This window comes from Lagenorhynchus albirostris, chromosome 1 (genome assembly GCF_949774975.1).
Source record: "Lagenorhynchus albirostris chromosome 1, mLagAlb1.1, whole genome shotgun sequence".
In the NCBI taxonomy this organism is placed as follows: domain Eukaryota; kingdom Metazoa; phylum Chordata; class Mammalia; order Artiodactyla; family Delphinidae; genus Lagenorhynchus; species Lagenorhynchus albirostris.
In genome coordinates this window covers 22,597,792-22,615,864 of record NC_083095.1, presented here as the reverse complement: position 1 = coordinate 22,615,864, position 18,073 = coordinate 22,597,792, and the positions used below count along the sequence as shown (strand labels likewise).

The following is an 18,073-nucleotide window of genomic DNA, read 5'->3' as shown; positions in this document are numbered from 1 at the left end:
AGCATCTTTCTTCTCTGAACTCCCACTGCAGTTTTTTTGGGTCACCCTTACAGCATGTACCCCTTTCTCCTTTGTACTACAGTTGTCTGTGTGAAGACTCTGAGTTCCTAAGGACTGACAATGGCTCTTCTTACTATGCCATCATCCTCTCCGGCTTCCAGCACAATGCTTTATACACAATGTAAACTCAGTAAAGGTTTGCTGAATGTTGTATTTAACAACAACGAGAACAAACTTGAACATCTCACAATTAGAACAGAAGCTCTAAAAGGCAGGGATCTTTGTTTTGTTCACGGACGTGAGTCCCAGGGGCCTAGAAAGTTCCTGGCACATAGCTGAAACTCAATAAATTTGTTGAATGAATGGATAGTATTATGACTTTATAAAGAGCTTGGGTAGTATGTTTTGGTTAAATAAAGAAAAGAGAATATTTTACATAATGTGTAAAGGAAGTAAGAGTAGATTGGTAATTTCTCCTTCCTCTAGACCAGGAATTGCAAATTTTTCCCGTAGAGGGCTTGATAATAAATATATTAGGTTTTGTGGGCCATACAGTTTCTGTTGCAACTACTCAACTCTGCCACTGAGTATGAAAGCAGTCACAGACAACACGTGAATAAATAAATGTGGCTGTATTCCAATAAAACTTTACTTACAAAAGCAGTCAGCAAGCAAGATTTGGCCCATGGGTGGTAGTTAGCCAAACTGTGCTCTCAAACAACTGTGCAAGAATTACCTATAAGGATTAAGATGACTAGATTACTATTCCCTACTTGAAGACCACGCCTTCTGCATGTTTGTACATCCTGCCACTCCCACCTCCAACAGGTAGTGCAGTGCTTTTGCAATATAGTATCTGTATAGTCTATGTCTGTTGCATTAAACTGAATCCTACACTAACTGATTTCCTGGAACCAGAGTTTATAGTAGAACCAATGAACTCAAGAGCCTTTTCTTTGAACTCTGTCCTAGCAAAATATGACAGAAGTCAAGAGCTGCTGAAATAACATCTTATGAAACTGATGTAGTAAATGGGACGCCTTATCCCTTGATAGAAAGAGTCTCAATGCCTCTTATTATTTTCTTCAAGATGTCCATAGTTAATCAGAGGTAGCTTTTCTGATTATCCATGCCTCCCCTCTCATTCTTGATAAATAACTTATTTTCATAAAAAGCATATAAGCAAATAATCATTGGTATCTACAATTCACAAAAATGCATTCTCACATTTTTCTCAACAATGACTACAAAAGATGTGATATTCTCATGAGTTTTGCATTAGATCACTACATTATTTCAGGCCAGACTTCTGCTACACATGACAGTAACCTACATATTCATCAGTAAAATGGATTAACATTTAAAAATGTTTAGTATTAATGTGGGACAACGTCATCACAAAATGTGCTTTGTGGCTTTTCCTTATATTTGTACTGTCTATTTGCAAAATTTTCAACCTTATTTCTCATTTTGATAAGTGTTGGCCTCACAAACCAGGCTTGATTTCCTCTTCAGCTGCAAATGTAATTTTAAAGAGAACTCCAATGAGATTACTGGCTGAACGTGTTAAACATTCATAGCTTTGCCATATGCTGTTATGGAAATTGCATTGATTTATAGCAATTTGGGTGCCACTAGACAGCACTGACTTACCTAATACCGGATCTAACTGTATTGGGAAATAATGTTTTTAATGCTTCATTTGCATCCAGACCTCTATTGAATTAAGAGGCATATAATGTGTTTATGTACTTTTGGAGACAACTGACTTTTATTTATTAAAGATATAGTCCCTACATTTGGTGACTTCTAAAAAAATTAAGGAATATCAGGTACAAATTTATACTATAATAGCCTGCTGCTCAAGGATATAGATTCTTGAAGCCAGGCAGATTTAGGTTTGAACCCTGATTCAACCACTTAACTGCCCTATAACTTCGTTTTCTTCAATGGTAAAAATGGAAAAATAATGGTGCCAACTGACAGGGTTGCTGTGAGGATTAAATGAGGTAATGCACATAAAGCATGAGACACATACAAAAAGAGCAATTTTATGTAGTTTGTTCTAATATATGCTCAATAATGAGTCGTTATTATTATTAGCTCTTGTTACCTAAGCCTTTCACTTCTGTTTAAAGTTAGCGGCACTCCTCTCAGTGGTGGAGAAATGCTTCAGTATATGGGACCTGATGAGAACGTTGGAAGACAATTTAAAATTCACCATATGAGACAACAAGGTCACTACTATAGTAAATAATACCAATATAAAAAGCAAAGGTAAAAAAGCACAAAGCCCCAGGACGCCCTCTTTACAATAAGGGTATAAATAACATGGCATAACTGTGTTAAATTTTTGTTTGAGATGGAGAAGTGAAGTGCTCATTTTAAGCATGCTAGGGAGGACTTATGTAAATGAATACTGTCTTTATATCCACTGAGCATTCTATCCAATTACATTCAGAGGAGGCAAGAAGCATCTTAAAAATAATTATATTTGGCTGAAATAAGTGAATATATACAGTGTAATGAATATTCATATATATTGAAGTTTGTAAGAATATAAAAAAGCCAAAAGAACCTTTAGTGTTTTTTTTATTTTCTAAATCGACTTGGAGTGTACATTAGAATATAGATGGATTCTCTCTAGGTCAGTGTTCTCGATGGGGGGCAATTTTGCCCTCTAGGGCAGGGATCCCCAACCCCTGGGCTGTGGACTAGTACCCATCCATGGCCTGTTGGGAACCGGGCCGCACAGCAGGAGGTGAGCAGCTAGCAAGCAAGTGAAGCTTCATCTGCCGCTCCCCATTGCTCCCCATCGCTCGCATTACTGCCTGAACCATCCCTCACTCCCCCCCCCCACCCCCTGCCCTGTCCGTGGAAAAATTGTCTTCCACGAAACTGGTCCCTGGTGCCAAAAAGTTTGGGGACTGCTGCTCTAGGGGATGTTTGGCAATATCTGGAGACACATCTAGATGCCACAACTTGGGATGGGGAATGCTACCGGTATTTAGTAAGTAGATTCTTAGGGATGCTGCTAAACATCCTACAATGCACAGGACAGCCTCTACAACAGAGAATTACCCGGCACAAATGTCACTAATGCCAGGGCTAAGAAGCCCTGCTCTAGGCTAATAACTGTTCAGGGTCAAATGAGTTTAAAGTCACCCATACCCCACATGGGTCTTGGACAGACTCTAGGGAATGGTAGGCTTTTTGTCAATATGGTCAGATCTTCCCACTCTCCTATGTTGATTCCACACTAGTGAACCATAGGCTGAAGTAGTAATATGGAGTTCTTATTCTTATGAATGGAATGACTATAAATGCCAATGCTATGAAATACTATATGTTACTTCACCTACTGGGGACCTCAGCACCGAGAGTAGTTGAACTTACATATTGAGAGGGGCCACCATCCACACTAAGCCTCTGACCAATCAAGAGACCAGAGGTTTCCTGGCTCAGGATTTCTTAAGCAGCATCAATTCCCATAGACAAACAACATATTAAGCAACAATGGCATAAACTTAAAGATGAGTTCTCAGGGAAAAAGTTATAAACACAGTCTTTGGATTTTTATTTTCTACTTCTACAGAATTGAAAATCTATCTCCTACATCAAGAAATTTCTTTTATAATTAGTACCCTTACACAAAACCTGCGGCAGCTACTTAGAAAGCTGTAGCCATAAACATGAATAATGCCCAAAGACTGAAAGTGTATATAAAGGGCATTACTTTGAAGCTTGGGATTCTGTACTTGGTGTCATCCAGGCGCTGCTGAAGAGACTCTCTGTGAACTCCGTACTTAGAATATCTCCCGTCAATTCTGTCAGATAAACTGCGCGAACCCTGCAAAAACAACAAAGGGTCTAAACTGGCAGATGAAAGAAAAACCAGTGCTTGAAATTAAAATAAGAAAGTTTTGATATGTAGATGATTAATCATTATAGCCGTTTAGAGAGATATATAGAGGAATCATAGGTTCCCAAGGATAAAGAAGAAAACGATCACTTTGGATGCTATCATAAAAATAGAAACAGGGTCCCACATTGGTTATTTCTTTTCACTGCTAGTCCCCATGCCAATCTGAAACGACTTCCTTCCTTTAGTTGAAGGAAGGGGAAAAGGTTTAATTAACAGTGAGTTGTCCAAAGATGGAACTTAATGATACCATGCCACTTTTGGATGTTATATATGATCCCTTGGAATAGTACCTGGCATCAAAATATACTCTTTGTTCAACATTCTGACTTTTAACTATTACATCACGTAGATTTTTAAACCTAAGGATAGCTCATCGGCCCTCAAAAGCATAAAAAAAGTCAGGTAATAAATTAAGACAGAAAAAATTTCCAGGGCCTGCCTTCCTTCCTTTCTATTTTTCCTTCATTCCGGGGAGAGAGGATAGAACACAGCAAATAAGTCACCACAGCCAGTTTTTTAGACATTTCTATTATGAATTAGGGAGAAATTAGAGTAGAATTAGGGCAACTGATTTTCATGAGTAAGAAAAATCATCTATGGGATTTAGTTCCCCAAATAGCCCCAAAGAACTTTTTGAATGTTCAAACTGGAAGGGGTATTAGAATTCCAAAGTTCTCATTTTTATTAAAAAAAAAAAAAAAAGTTACAGCCCAGGTAAGTTAAGAATGACCTGTCCAAGGGTAGGCAATTTGCGGCAAACTGGGCTTGGGACCCAATTCTATTCCCTCTCCTCCGTATCAAATATGTAATGTTTAAATGTAGGATTGTCAAGTTGAATCACTTCTTTCAAAATAAGGGGGAAAAAATGAGAGAGAGAGACTATGACACCTTTAAATAAGAATAAAGTCAAAACCATCTAAATAAGTTGAGGTTTGTATTCATACTTAAGAGTCATAGACTACAGTATTGCCAAAAAAATATGTGAAATGCATTTTCACATATATGCTAGTGATGCCGGTGTGAGGAGGAACGACAGAGATAATATTGTTCAAGTCTCTCATATTTTATGGATGAGGAAATATTCCCTGAGATATTAAGTGATTTTGTCTGGTGCATGAGCATAGACCAGAACTTAGGTCTTTGAACTCTTGTTAACAGCGTACTGAATTTTAGAAAGTTCTGGGTTTTGAAAAATATAATCTATGTCTAATAACCTAAAGGCTTCATGTATTTTTATTTAAGGCTATGTTTAGTTGTTTTCATTAAATTGATTACATGACCTCTTTTTAATCATACAGATGGCTTTAGAGTACATATAGAATGGGTTTCAAGCTACAGGCAGTAGGGCAAAGCAGATGGGCTTTGCTGTAAACACAGAGAAGTAGATCGTAGATTTCTCTAATTTACATACCCCAAACCTCAGTTTCCTGAGCTGTAAAATGGGGGAAAATAATGCCAATCTATAGGGTGTCTCTGAGGATTTGAAGAAATGTAATGTAAAGTACTTAGCTACTGCCTGCCACATAGCAGTGTATAATACTTGCTAACGAACTCCTTTCCCTTTTAAAGGTAAAGGTTTCAATTTTAATGACTAATACTGGAAAGTACAATTCTGAAATTTGAAAAACACTGTCCCTAAAAATTTCACTATATAGGCACCTTCCTATGTGAGTGTGTGCACATATAAGCTAGATTTGTAGATAATCACTAGCCTATAAGATGAAAAAAAATAATAAATTTTTTGGCAATAGTAGAGAACACAACTTTTAAATTACCCTTATGAACATTCTGTTTAATGTAGACCACTGGGGGAATAATGAGCTGTCACTGGAGGTTAAACTTTATTTTTTTTATGCTGGTATAAGACAGGCATTAGTTTTTCAATGGCAAATGCCACTTGTTTCTATTAGCTAAAGAAGAAAAAAGTGGAAAGGACATGGGTGTAACATATTGTCTGCTTTCCATATCGGGTCATATAAGGGTGAAAAGAAATTCTTGAACACTGGTTTCATAATTCTTTGATAAAGATTTAGACTGCAAATATGCAATTAAATCATGAGAAAGAATTAAAACTTTAGTAAAATATACTAGAAACACTTGGCTTTATTCTATAAGTGATATTCTAGATTTCTAGATGTGTCAGCTCAACCCTAGATCCCACTCAAAAATGTTTAGTTACTGAACTAGCAAAATACACTTAACGAAATTTTAAGATAGTGTAGACCTTGAAAGTTACATCGTATCAGTACCTCTAATAAATCAACATGGCATGATCTGGTTATATTTCTTACTCACTATATCCTCAAATAATATGTTAGAGTTAAGCAGAATCTATATATAAGTTATATTTTAAAGCAAACGTGAAATAAACAGTTAAATGGTTTTCAAAGAGAAACTCTCATCTCTGTTTGTTCATACAGGGTCAAGAAATTACAAATCACTAAAACTGTCCATTACATATGCACCCCTATGGGGACATGTGCTGTCTGGCCTGGACCTTGTCTGGCAGGACTGGGTGGCAGGGTTATATTTACAGTAGGTAAATTCCGACATGTAATTAACTGGCTTGATAATAAAGTCCTTTGTGGTTAGAGTTCTATCAATAAATAACATTGGATATAAAATCTAAAATTCTATGTGGATCTGAATTCATATATTGTAGAACAGGGATAACCTGTGCACTACTGTATCTCTAAGACAAACAGTACTCTGGAAATTTATAATTTAAAAAAAGATAATTCATAAATTAAAATTGTTTATCAAAAAAGTCATTTAATTCCTTTAAAAGAATTAAAAGGAATGTGTAATTCCTTTTAATTCTTAGGTTTTTCTAAATTATAGTTGAAGCTTTAGGGGGCCAAATGAGCTTCTGGTAATAGGGTAAAAGCCTCTATTTTCCTATATTGTGCTAATATGTAAGTTCCATTATTTTCAATGCTGGCTTCAGAAATGTCAATAAGCTCTGGTAAGACTGAGTGTTAAGAGTCCCCAATGTTTTATGGTCTTTCCTCCCTCCCTACAATTTTCTTTGCACATCAGGAAGATGTCAAGTGCTTTCACTCAGATAAAAATACTGAAAGAGAAAAGCCAAACTCTTTCTCACTCTGAAGCCTTTGAAATCTTCTAGTAGGCTCAGTTTCTCAGGCACAGACTCCAGATGGTCTAAGGCCACTCGGGTACTCTAGAAAACACAAGGCAAGCAAACATGATGAAAAATTGATTAATACTTTCAGAATCCAAGTACTAAAAATCAGTTGTACCACTGGTATAAGCAGTTCAAGCTGTAGATTTAGAGAGTCAAATAACAAATAATATGTCTAAGATAAATGTATCTACATGAGAAAAAATTTTTTCAAGAAGAATATGAGATGTATTTGCAAGACTGATTTGAATATAAAGCTCCTCCTAGATAACTGCTTGCAACTGATATACTATCAAACTTTCTATAGAGAATTTCATATTAATTTAAAAACCTGCTTCAGTGAACATCAGAAATAAATCATAAGGTAATACTGAGAAATAGATGAATTTGCAGTTATTTATCTATGGAGCATATTAGAGATCCTCACATGTTGCCATTATAAAGAAGAAAAGAGCTCTCAACAATTATTTTAGTTAAAAAGGAAAAGAGTAGTTCTCAAAAGACTTGGAAGAAATAATCTGAAATTAAATATGTGCAACAGGGACACAAGGTCCTGTTGATTACAAATCAATAACTTCTACAGTCTTTGATTAGCTAGTCACTGATTTACACATACTGATATAACCACTAAGAGGGAATGCTCTGAAAATTATTTCAAAGCAAATGTTGAACTAAGAGGTTAAATGGTAGAATAACCTTGAGACCAGAGACTGTACCATATACACCTCTGTATTCTTAGTCCTGTCACAGGGTAGGCACACAGATAGTAGCTTTTACATTTAAAACGAATTGTAATTATTCAATGAAATAAAAAATAAACCCTAGGGCTGTGCATGGGAAGAAAGTGTCCTGCAGGAACCTGGACATAAGTTTGCACAGAGCTATCAGGAAGTTAGTGACCACCCACTATTCCATGTACTCCCCTACATCTCCCACATGAATGGTTTTGCACAATAGATTATGAATGAAAGTGACATGTGTCACTTCCGGACTGAGACAGTTAAGAGTCCGTGTGTTCCCTTTTCCACCTCACACCCTGCCATAAGGACCCTGGAGGCCACATATTCCAGACGGCAGAGCTACAGGATAGAGGAGAGCCGCCCACCATATTGGACTTAATGTGAGTGAAAAATCAACTTTTATGGTGCTAAGCCATAAGATTACATTGTTTGTTAGCTACCAATGCATAGCATAGAATTTATTGCAAACAATACCTGAGAATTATGTAACTTAATGATAGGCTAATCAGGTGGTCAAATGGCTTTTTTTCTTTTTCTTTCTTTCTTTTCTTTTCTTTTTGTTTTTTTTTTTTTTTGGTGGGAGGAGGCTCCAAATTATATGTGCATCAGGGTTTTTTTCTCAGGGGAGTTCAATTTTTTTGGAACTAGCCTGGGTTAGGAACTGGTGTTCTTATCGTCTGGTATACTCACTTTCATTTACTCTTCCTATCCCTATCTCACCCTGATGCTCTGTCTTCACCTCCCATCCAGAGCTTCTCCAGAGCATAGCCTTACATCTCCTGCAGGGTTTCTGGAGGAGCAGGGATGGAGACAGACAGTGGAGGGTCTAACTCTTCCCTGAAGACACTTTCAATGTACTCATTTCCACTCTCTCCTTCTGCAATCAAAGGGTACCACTAGCTCAAAAGCCTTTCAGAAATTCTACAGGGTGAATAAAATTTGCTTTCCATAGCTATCCCCTTGACAGGCATTTGGGTTTCACGTCTGTCATGAGGCATTTTACCCTTTTTCTTTCGATGTTCTTTGACTTGGCATTATAGATGTCTTCTAGTTGTCAACATGTAAACCACCGTTTCTATCTCTTCATATTTGTATTCTTCTAATGTGATTTTTGAGAGAGTAGTAGAAACATCCTTACTTTGGCCATTTTGAAATTGGAAGTTGTACGTGCTGTTTCTTCACATTCATAACTTTTCAAGTTCCACTTAAGCTTCCTTTTCGAGTTCCATTTAAAAGATTTAGTATTTTGTTCCTTCCGATTAACACTTACATTGTTAGTCTTTTTTGTGGCGTGTGCTCAACTCAAACTGCCATGCATTTTAAATAGCATTATTTAATTATTTCATGAATAGGAAAGATTAATCAAAATAACATGTTTCTTAGAGACAGACTCACAGACATAGAGAACAGGCCTGTGGTTGCCGGGGGTTGAAGGGATGGGGTCGGGGGGTGCGGAGGGATGGACTGGGAAGTTGGGGTCAGTGGTTGCAAACTATTTACACACAGAATGGATAAACAACAAGGTCCTACTGTAGAGCCCAGGGAACTATATTCAATATCCTGAGATATACCATAATGGAAAAGAATATAAAAAAAATGTGTATATATATATGTATAACTGAGTCACTGCTATACAGCAGAAATTAACACAACATTGTAAATCAACTATACTTCAATTAAAAAAATGACATGTTTCTTAACATAGGCCCTAATGTGTAGATTTAGGAGAACTAGTAGTTTTAGTCACCATATGTGCTATATTCATTTAAATAGTAAAATTATAGCTTTCCTCAAGAATTATATTGGCCCTTGAATAGTAAAATCCAAATCAATGCCATGGTGATTTTAAAGCAAAATTTTATGCATTGGATAAAATCTTCTTCATAAACAATGGTTTCGGTACAACTTGTAGTTTTAAAACTTTATTTCCTTTTTTTCATCCCATAATTTTTTTCATTCAAAAGTGACCCTCTGAACCTGGGTTAAATATGTTATACTTATTTTGATCTTAAAATAAGCAAATGATCTCTTTCCCCACTGTAAAGCTAGCAGGTTATGCAAATATTTTTGCTTAAAATTTTCAATCAATCAGGTGATGCATTAAAAAGGTTTTTTCCTAGCATGTTTACACATACTGGTTTATTCTATTTGATTATGTTTTGGGGGTACATATTCAAATGGCTACTTTTTTTGAGTAAACCTTCAACCTTAAAAATTTGCTTGGCTTCTTCTTTCTTAACCGGTTATTTTTCTACTTCCCTCCCCTAACCCCCCACGTCTCCATTAACATCTTTATACTTTCTCTTCATCTATTGTAGATGTGATTATTTTATATTCCATTTATGGATTGTTTCTCAATATCTTGCTCAATATCAGAAATACTTTCTGGTACACATGTCCTTCTCTTCATCCTTATATTCTAGTCAGTTAAGTAACACCAAATGTATATCTAGATGCCACAGAAAGATCCATAAGACGTAGGTGGCACACTTTCTCTTCTGCAGGAACTTTAAATTTACTGAGGGAGAATATGCATATGTAAAAGATGTAAGAATTATACAAAGAAAAAAGTTAATTGCATTTATTTTAAGGAAATTACATGTACAGATGCTGAGATTTCTAAGGCATCTGCAACAATAAGACATAAAGTAATGAAGATAATGAGTCCAGGCCTGCAGTCACCTCAGGTCTCACAATTTCATGATTAAGTGGTATTTGGAGAGTACGTTTATTTTCTGGCCTTCTCTCCCTCTATATGCATGTTAGTGTGCTTAAACCTACCACGTTGTCATATAGACTTAAAAAGTATGCATATGCACGTTCAAACTCCGTCTTTTTTTTTTTTTTCCGTCTTTTGTTTTTTAATGTGAGATTGGCTGGCATCCTGTGCTTAGAGTCTTGTCACATTACATGGCATTTCAAGTTCACTTTTCCCCAAAAGCTAACTGTGCTAGAGAGACAAGAACTAATAGCAGATGGGAAGTCTAAATAGGGAACTTGCTTGGATTTTAAAGGTGCCAATGAGGACCTACTGCATGCTATTTCCTAGGGCAAAATATCTCATGCAGTCAGGGAACCTTTTTATTTTTTAAGTTGATTAATTACTTCTGCCTTACATGGTCGAATGCATTAAAGGGCACATATAAGTCTCCACTGGTAGAATTAAGGGAACAATTTCTCAAGTTTATGAATAATGGCACCAGGAAATGACAGGTGCTTAACCTGTCTTTAATTTTCTTAAATCAATTTTCTAGAAGAACTAAATTGGACATTCACATAGGGGTTTAAAGAGTGTTTCTCTTTTGAAAATGTTACAAGATAATAAATTTCATATCTAATTTGAAAACAGAGAAATTCACAATTAAGACTCCATTTCATAAAAAACTGATACAATACGCTGATTATAGTACTTGCTTTATCTCAGAGGCTTAAGGAGCTGGACTTCCACTGGCCTAGGAAGCAAATGATCAATTACTCCTAATCCTGTTTAGTAGGATAATGAAAGACTAACTATAAAAATGTAATTCAGGGGCTTCCCTGGTGGCGCAGTGGTTGAGAGTCCGCCTGCCGATGCAGGGGACGCGGGTTCGTGCCCCGGTCCAGGAAGATCCCACATGCCGCGGAGCAGCTAGGCCCGTGAGCCATGGCCGCTGAGCCTGCGCGTCTGGAGCCTGTGCTCTGCAACGGGAGAGGCCACAACAGTGAGAGGCCCACGTACCGCAAAAAAAAAAAAAGTAATTCAATTTTGAATACAATTCTTAATCCTCATTCCACTGTATAATGTAGATACTAAGGTTATCCCCATTTTACAGATGAGACAACTGAGGACCAAAGTGTAAATAACTTCCTCACAGTCATGTGGTGGCAAAACTGGTATGCAAATCCAAGCAGTCTGAATGCAGAAATGTCAGTGTTATTATATAAATATTTTCATGGCAAATCACCAATTGAAAAGGACAGCAACCAGTAGCTGTAATAGTGCATGCTTTAGGTAAATTCCTAATCCCTTGTTAGCTATCAACTCTTAGCAGCTAGAATTTTGAAGATATGTCCTTGATGAGCTTGTTTCTGGAAAAAGAAGTCTTAAGATGAACCCAGGAAGAATTTCATCTTGCCAGTGCTGAAGGGTCTGTGCTCGAGACCATGCATCCAATATATATACACACACAAGGGGTCAGGACAGTCTTTCTGTTGATTAGAGGACGTTAGGTATGAGATTGAGTTTTATGATACTAATACCCCCTTTTCTTTTTTTGTAACATTTAGCACTAGGATAGCACACTATCTGTCCACAAGAGGTGCTTCAACAAATGTTGGCCACATAAAGACAAAGGCAGAGTTACCGTGTTCTAATCAACCCGCTGAATCTTGACCTCTGTATTAAAAACCTAGAAGCAAAAGTTTGCTATTTCATTTATTTTCTCTAGACTAAGGGCAAGATCCAGTGGCGGAAACAACAGTGAAATTCAGAAGTCCTGTCTGTTAGGACTTCCGGCTTCTGTGCGTACGGGCGTGTTTAGATGCCTGTTGGAAGGGGCAATGAATCAGCTGGCAATTTTACTATTCCAAAATCTTCAACACACACCAAACTGCTGTGGGGTTGAACAGTTTGTACTGGTCCACAGTATATTTTTCTTTAGGTGTTCCTTTGCTTCAGACTTGAGGGAAATTGAATAATATAGTATGACAACATAAGTAGCAGCTATTAGGAATTAGAAGGGGCTTCACTGAAATTCTTAGATTCCTGTCTCCTGTAGAGAAAGCTTACGAAACAGAATATACTTTTCTTTGTAAAAATGTACATGTTATTTTCTTATTAACATATAACAAACACCATTTTCTTATAGTGCTATTGAAATCATATGTTTTGAGGTTCTGGATGATACATAAAGGATATGGTGTCTATATTTTTATTTTAAAAATGTGTGTGCATTTTTGGCACTATATAGATATTAAATACATGAGATTATGAAGCAGTTTATTTGGGTTCAAAAATGCAATTCCATTTCATTTGGAAAGAGATTCACTTAAAAACTTTTTTGACAAATGGCTGAAAGATGGTAAAAGGACCTGAGTAAACAAGTTTGAAGGAGAGGAAGAGTGAGATCATGAAAAAGAGAGACTGTCTGCCTTTTCACTTGAGGTGACTAGATCCAGCACAGCTATATTGGCTTCACAGGGTCCTCTTTTCATCCAAACTGTATGACACTTGCTGGAACCAAGTGAAAAAGTAGCAGAGGCTGGGCTGGCAAAGTCATTTCGTAGACACACATCCTTCAAAGAGCCTCAGAGCTCAAAGTCATGTGGATTTCTTGGAATATCAGAGGAGTCCTCTATTTCTAGATTGTGTACTTTTGATACCAAGCAGGACCCTGTGGGGCTCCTGGGCACAAAAGCCTTTCTGTGTCCTCCATGTCTCGATAACAGGAAATAGGCTTCATTCAGCCTCCATGACCTTCCCTGAGTTCCAGTGAGAAGGTTCAAACAGTTGCTAATTAGGGAAGGGAGGGGATGTGGAGACAAGGGAGGAACAGTCAAGAGAAACAAAAATGCAGCCTCGGGGCAGGGTTCTTGTTCCCCATTAAGGGATATACATATATAACAATATCTAAGCTGTTCTGCAGATACTGAAAGCCCCACAAGGTGGGAGAAATTAATGGTATGCTGCTCTCAAGCAGGCAGACCCCAGACGGGTTGGAACCAGAAGGTTGATGATGCTAACTCCCACTTACCTCACCACCAACCAATCAGAAGAGTGTCTGCGAGCTGATCACACCCTCTCTGAACCATTACCGTGAAACTTCTCACTATCGCCTCCATGTTGAGACACACAGTTTTTGAGGCACAAGCCCGCTGTGGCCCCTTTGCCTGGCAAAGCAGTAAAGCTGTTCTTTTCTACTTCACCCAAAACTCTTGTCTCCAAGATTTAATTTGGTGTCAGGGTACAGAGGCCGGGTATGGCTTCACTTTAAGAGAGTTTTAAAAATCAGACACCCACTTAGAAGTGTTTACATGTGTCTCAGGGTAAGAGGGTACATAAGGCTTGTTAAAAAGACAAACAAAAAAAACCACCAGTTAATGTGGCAATATGGCATCAGTGACTTTTGTCAACAACAAATTCTATTTGTCTTCATATAATACCATTCTAATCAAACATGGTAGAAGATCTCCTTTAAAAAGCACAAATTTATGAAATTTGAGAATAGGTAGAATATCTTCACTAGAAAATTTGAATAAAGAAGACTTTCTAGGTATTTTCCAACTCTCGTTCACAGTAATTTTTTTCAGTGAAGAACTATAAAAAAACGTACAGAATCTGTCATTCCAGGTTATTGCTTTCTTGTTTCTAGACATAACCAAATGATGAGTTATCTTATTATTAGCTTAATTTGGGGATTTTTTTTCAATAAGAGAACACCAAGAATGAGCTGAAGGAGAAAGGAATACAGAAGGAATAAAGAAACATATCTCTTCCCCTTGAGATCCCCTCTTTAAATATTTTTCCTGATATAAAAGAAAAATAACACACAAAGAATAGTGAGGACTAGTTTTAGTGTTCTCTGTATGCTAGATAACGAACTGGGCCCTTACAACCAGTCTATAAGGAGGAGTGTCTTGAGATCCACACTTCAATTTCTGTGAAATCACTTCATTTCTTAAAATTGAAAACTAAATGCTCTCAACAAAGGGAAGAAATTTAAGAACTTTTGCCCCCAAAATGTGATTGCATGTTAATAATGGGCAAACAGTATAAGCAAGTGTTTGCTGAAAGAGACAGAGTTTAGCAATTTCTGCTTAAGGTGGCAGATAAAGAAACTATGTTTGTGGGATTTACTGGTCCCAGTCACGTGTTTCAAGCTGGCTGATGGAGGACAGTGGTGAGGTGGAAGGGATGCTGAACCAGAAGTCAGCCTATCTCATTTGTGGAGATGCACAGTTCCAGCAACATTAATTGTATTTTGTGGTTTCCCCTGCCCTTCTAAGCTTCAGTCTTTTATTTGCAAAATGGGGATAAATAATGATGGTCTTTATTATCCCATACTCATAGAGTAACTGTGATAATCAAGTAAGAGTGAATGTGAAAGTACATTGAAAACTGTCAAGTACTTTCTAAATAGTATTAAAAAAAACCTGATTCTGTGAAATACTGTCAGCTCAAGGATTCTCAAATGGAGAAAAGGAGGTCAGTGACAATCTAAATTTGACAATCTAAAATTACTAATAAAAATTAGTCAACAGAGTACAAAGCAGAAACAAGACAAACTTAATTAAAACTATATCCAATATTTAGAAATACATTACTGTTCTAAAGACATCATCCAAAACATAAAAATAATAGAATTGTAATGGCACGCAAATTGCTTTTGTACATACTGTGCCCTCGGTGGAGAATGTTCCCTGCAGTCTCCTTATCTGGTTAAAACTTTTCCCCCCAACATTATGAGCATTTTCAAGCATACAGGAAATCTGAAAGAAATTTACGGAGATCACACAAATACCCACCACCTAAGTTCTACTATTAACATTTTGTTATATTTGCTTTATCACATATTCATCTATCCATCCCCACGTCTATCCATTAACCCAACTTATTTTTTGGATGCATTACAAAGTAAACTGTGTACATTAGTACACTTTACCCTAAAGACTTCAGCATGCATACCATTAATTCCACTTGAATATGTTTAATGTAAAATTTACATTAATTTGTAATGAAATGTATAAATCTTAAGTGAACTGGTTAATTTTTATTATCTTTCATCACTTCCTCAGGGAAGGCACCCATGCCTTCACTGATTTCTGTCAAATAAGTTCTCAGTTAAATCATGAGCCTTTCCTTTGCAACAAGTATTAGAGTACTAGTGTTCCATTTATTTGTGCGGTTATTTAATTAATGCTTGTGTTGACACTGGGCAGTAAGCATCCTCCGGGTGGGGAATGTCTGTCTTTGTTCCCCACTGTACCCACAGTCCACCCAGTGCTTCCACAGAAAAGGTATTCAATAACTGTTTCTTGAGTGAACGAATGCAATTTACTCAACGAAGGGGAGGGATTTATCCATTTATTCAATCTGCAAGCATTTACTAAACACTGACTCTATAGCAGACACTGTTCTACAGGTGAGCTGAGGGAGGGCCCAAGATGAGGCTGAAGATGCCTATGGTAAGATCTTACAGAGCCTTTAGGCCACAGTGAAGTAAGTGTATTTAATTCTGAATGAGACAGAAGGTCTTCTGAGGGTTTTCAGCAGAGGAGTGACATGCTCTAAAAGGAACTTCTGATGCTGTTTGCAGACTGCTGGCCCCTGAGCCCCAAGCAAGGGAAGAATTGGTGGAGTTTGGGAGTATTGTGAGAAGGGGTCAAGGCGTCTCACTCCCAGGTTGGGGACCTGCTGAGCAGTGGAAACTCTGAGACCCACATCAGGGGTACCATCTGGGTGGAGTTCCCTGAGAAATTTATTGGGAGAATGTACTGAAACCCCAGAAGGGCAATGGTGCCACATCTGAAGCTCTTGATTTACCCCAAATACTCTTACATCTCAAGAATAGGCATTCTGACCATAAACTTCTGAAAATGTCTTAAATGTCCACAAAATAGTTTCTCTAATAATGATAGATTATTTAGATTACTCAGATAATATTTTTATTTGTGGTAGCCTTCTGTTTAAGGACATCAAGATATATTCGAGGCAGCAAGGTACAGTGGAAAAGATCACTGAGTAGCAATCAGGAGATAAAAAGTTATATCTCAGGTTTGCCATTACCAGTTATATGAACTTGGGAAAATCATTTAACCCATGGATCTCAGTTTTCAAATCAGGAAAATGGGAAAGAAGGATCTAAAAATCTCTAAGAGCCCTTCTGGCTCTAGATTTAGTCTGCTGTAGCTTTAACTTCTTCCCATAGTAGGTTGGGAGCTTGAAAGGTTGGAAAGAGTAAGAAAAATGGCTTTCTATAAAGAGAAAGTAAAATAAGGAGAAAACCATTTAGGGATTACTATTTACCCAAGAACACCTGAGGGGTGGAAAAACCTTCATTCTTCTGTGGCAGAAAGCAAAGTCAATGACTGCATAAGGAAACCAGGAAGAAAGATATTTCTGTCATCTTGGGTATTTGCCCTATCAAATTACTAACTCCAAATATTTGTCATTTTGTATTTTTAGAACAGATACTTCCAAAAGCAGGCAAAGAACTTGCTTTTCTTTTTTCTTTTTCCATTTTATAACTGTCCTAATTAAAAAAAAATTAAAACAGAAAAAAGATTTTACAGTTTTGCCCTCATCTAGAGGCTGCTAATTAGCTTCTGGTTCTATTACCATAAATGTTATTCTATATTTTTGCTTCTGTCAAAGTTTCTGTGCCATCATGACTTTGCACACTGTGGACCAAACAAATGTTGCTGCCATTCTGGTAAACAACAAATGTAGCCTTGCCAGCAATCCATCAGCCAATGCAGCCACCTCCAATGATGTGCCCTGAGGGGAATTCAGGATGGAGATAAACAGGATACTGGCCCTAGATAGTTAAGATGCATATCTAAGCAGTAATTTCAATGAACCTGGACTCATTCATCTTCCCATACATAGAAAAAACACTAAAATCATTAACTTGAGATGGCTGTTTTTTGTGATTAGCAGCAATCTTTCGATGTTTGACTTTTTCTTTTTTTTTTCCCAGCAAAACTCCTATATATCTTGGCTCCTTCCTTACCTCTTTGAAACAGTTCCTCAGAGCTATCTGAGAGCCTATATCCCAATTATATAGTCCTCAGTAAGATTACCAAAGAAAACATAATTCTCGACTTTTAGGTTGTGCTTTTTTGTTTGTTTGTTTTGTTTTGTTTTTTCAGTCGACAACATAAAGGCCCATCTGTCTGGAATATCCTCTACACGCTGCTTAAATGAGCCCACTGATTGTCCTTCTGCAAGACTTGGCTTGGTTATACCTCCTCTAACATGGCAGTTAAAAGCATGGCCTCTTGAGTGGTCCGAGTTGAAACCCTGGTTTAGTCTCCTACTGGCCACGTGTGCCTACGGAAGTTCCTGATCCTTCTGCACTGGGACTCAGTTTCTTCACCTATAAACAGGAATGATAATAACACCCATAGCGTAGAACTATTTTAAGGATCAAATATATTAACACATGTAAAGTACTCAGAATGGGGAAGGGCACTAGTAAGCACTCAATAAACACTAGCTATTGTTACAACGATAATACTAGTGATTATTCCGTGAACATCTCTCCTAAAGTGTGTGTTGGGTACCCA

General features: G+C 37.2%; 1 protein-coding gene across 1 annotated transcript in view; it reads right to left on the bottom strand.

Annotated features, from left to right (window-relative positions):
- Positions 1-18,073, bottom strand: part of CEP128 (centrosomal protein 128) — a 424,502-nt gene that overhangs the window by 16,720 nt on the left and 389,709 nt on the right. The window contains exons 22-23 of the mRNA XM_060166154.1: positions 7,029-7,106; positions 3,737-3,850 (exon numbers count right to left, since the gene is read on the bottom strand). Of these exons, the coding sequence (XP_060022137.1) occupies positions 3,737-3,850; positions 7,029-7,106 (192 nt within the window). The remainder of the gene's footprint in view (positions 1-3,736; positions 3,851-7,028; positions 7,107-18,073) is intronic.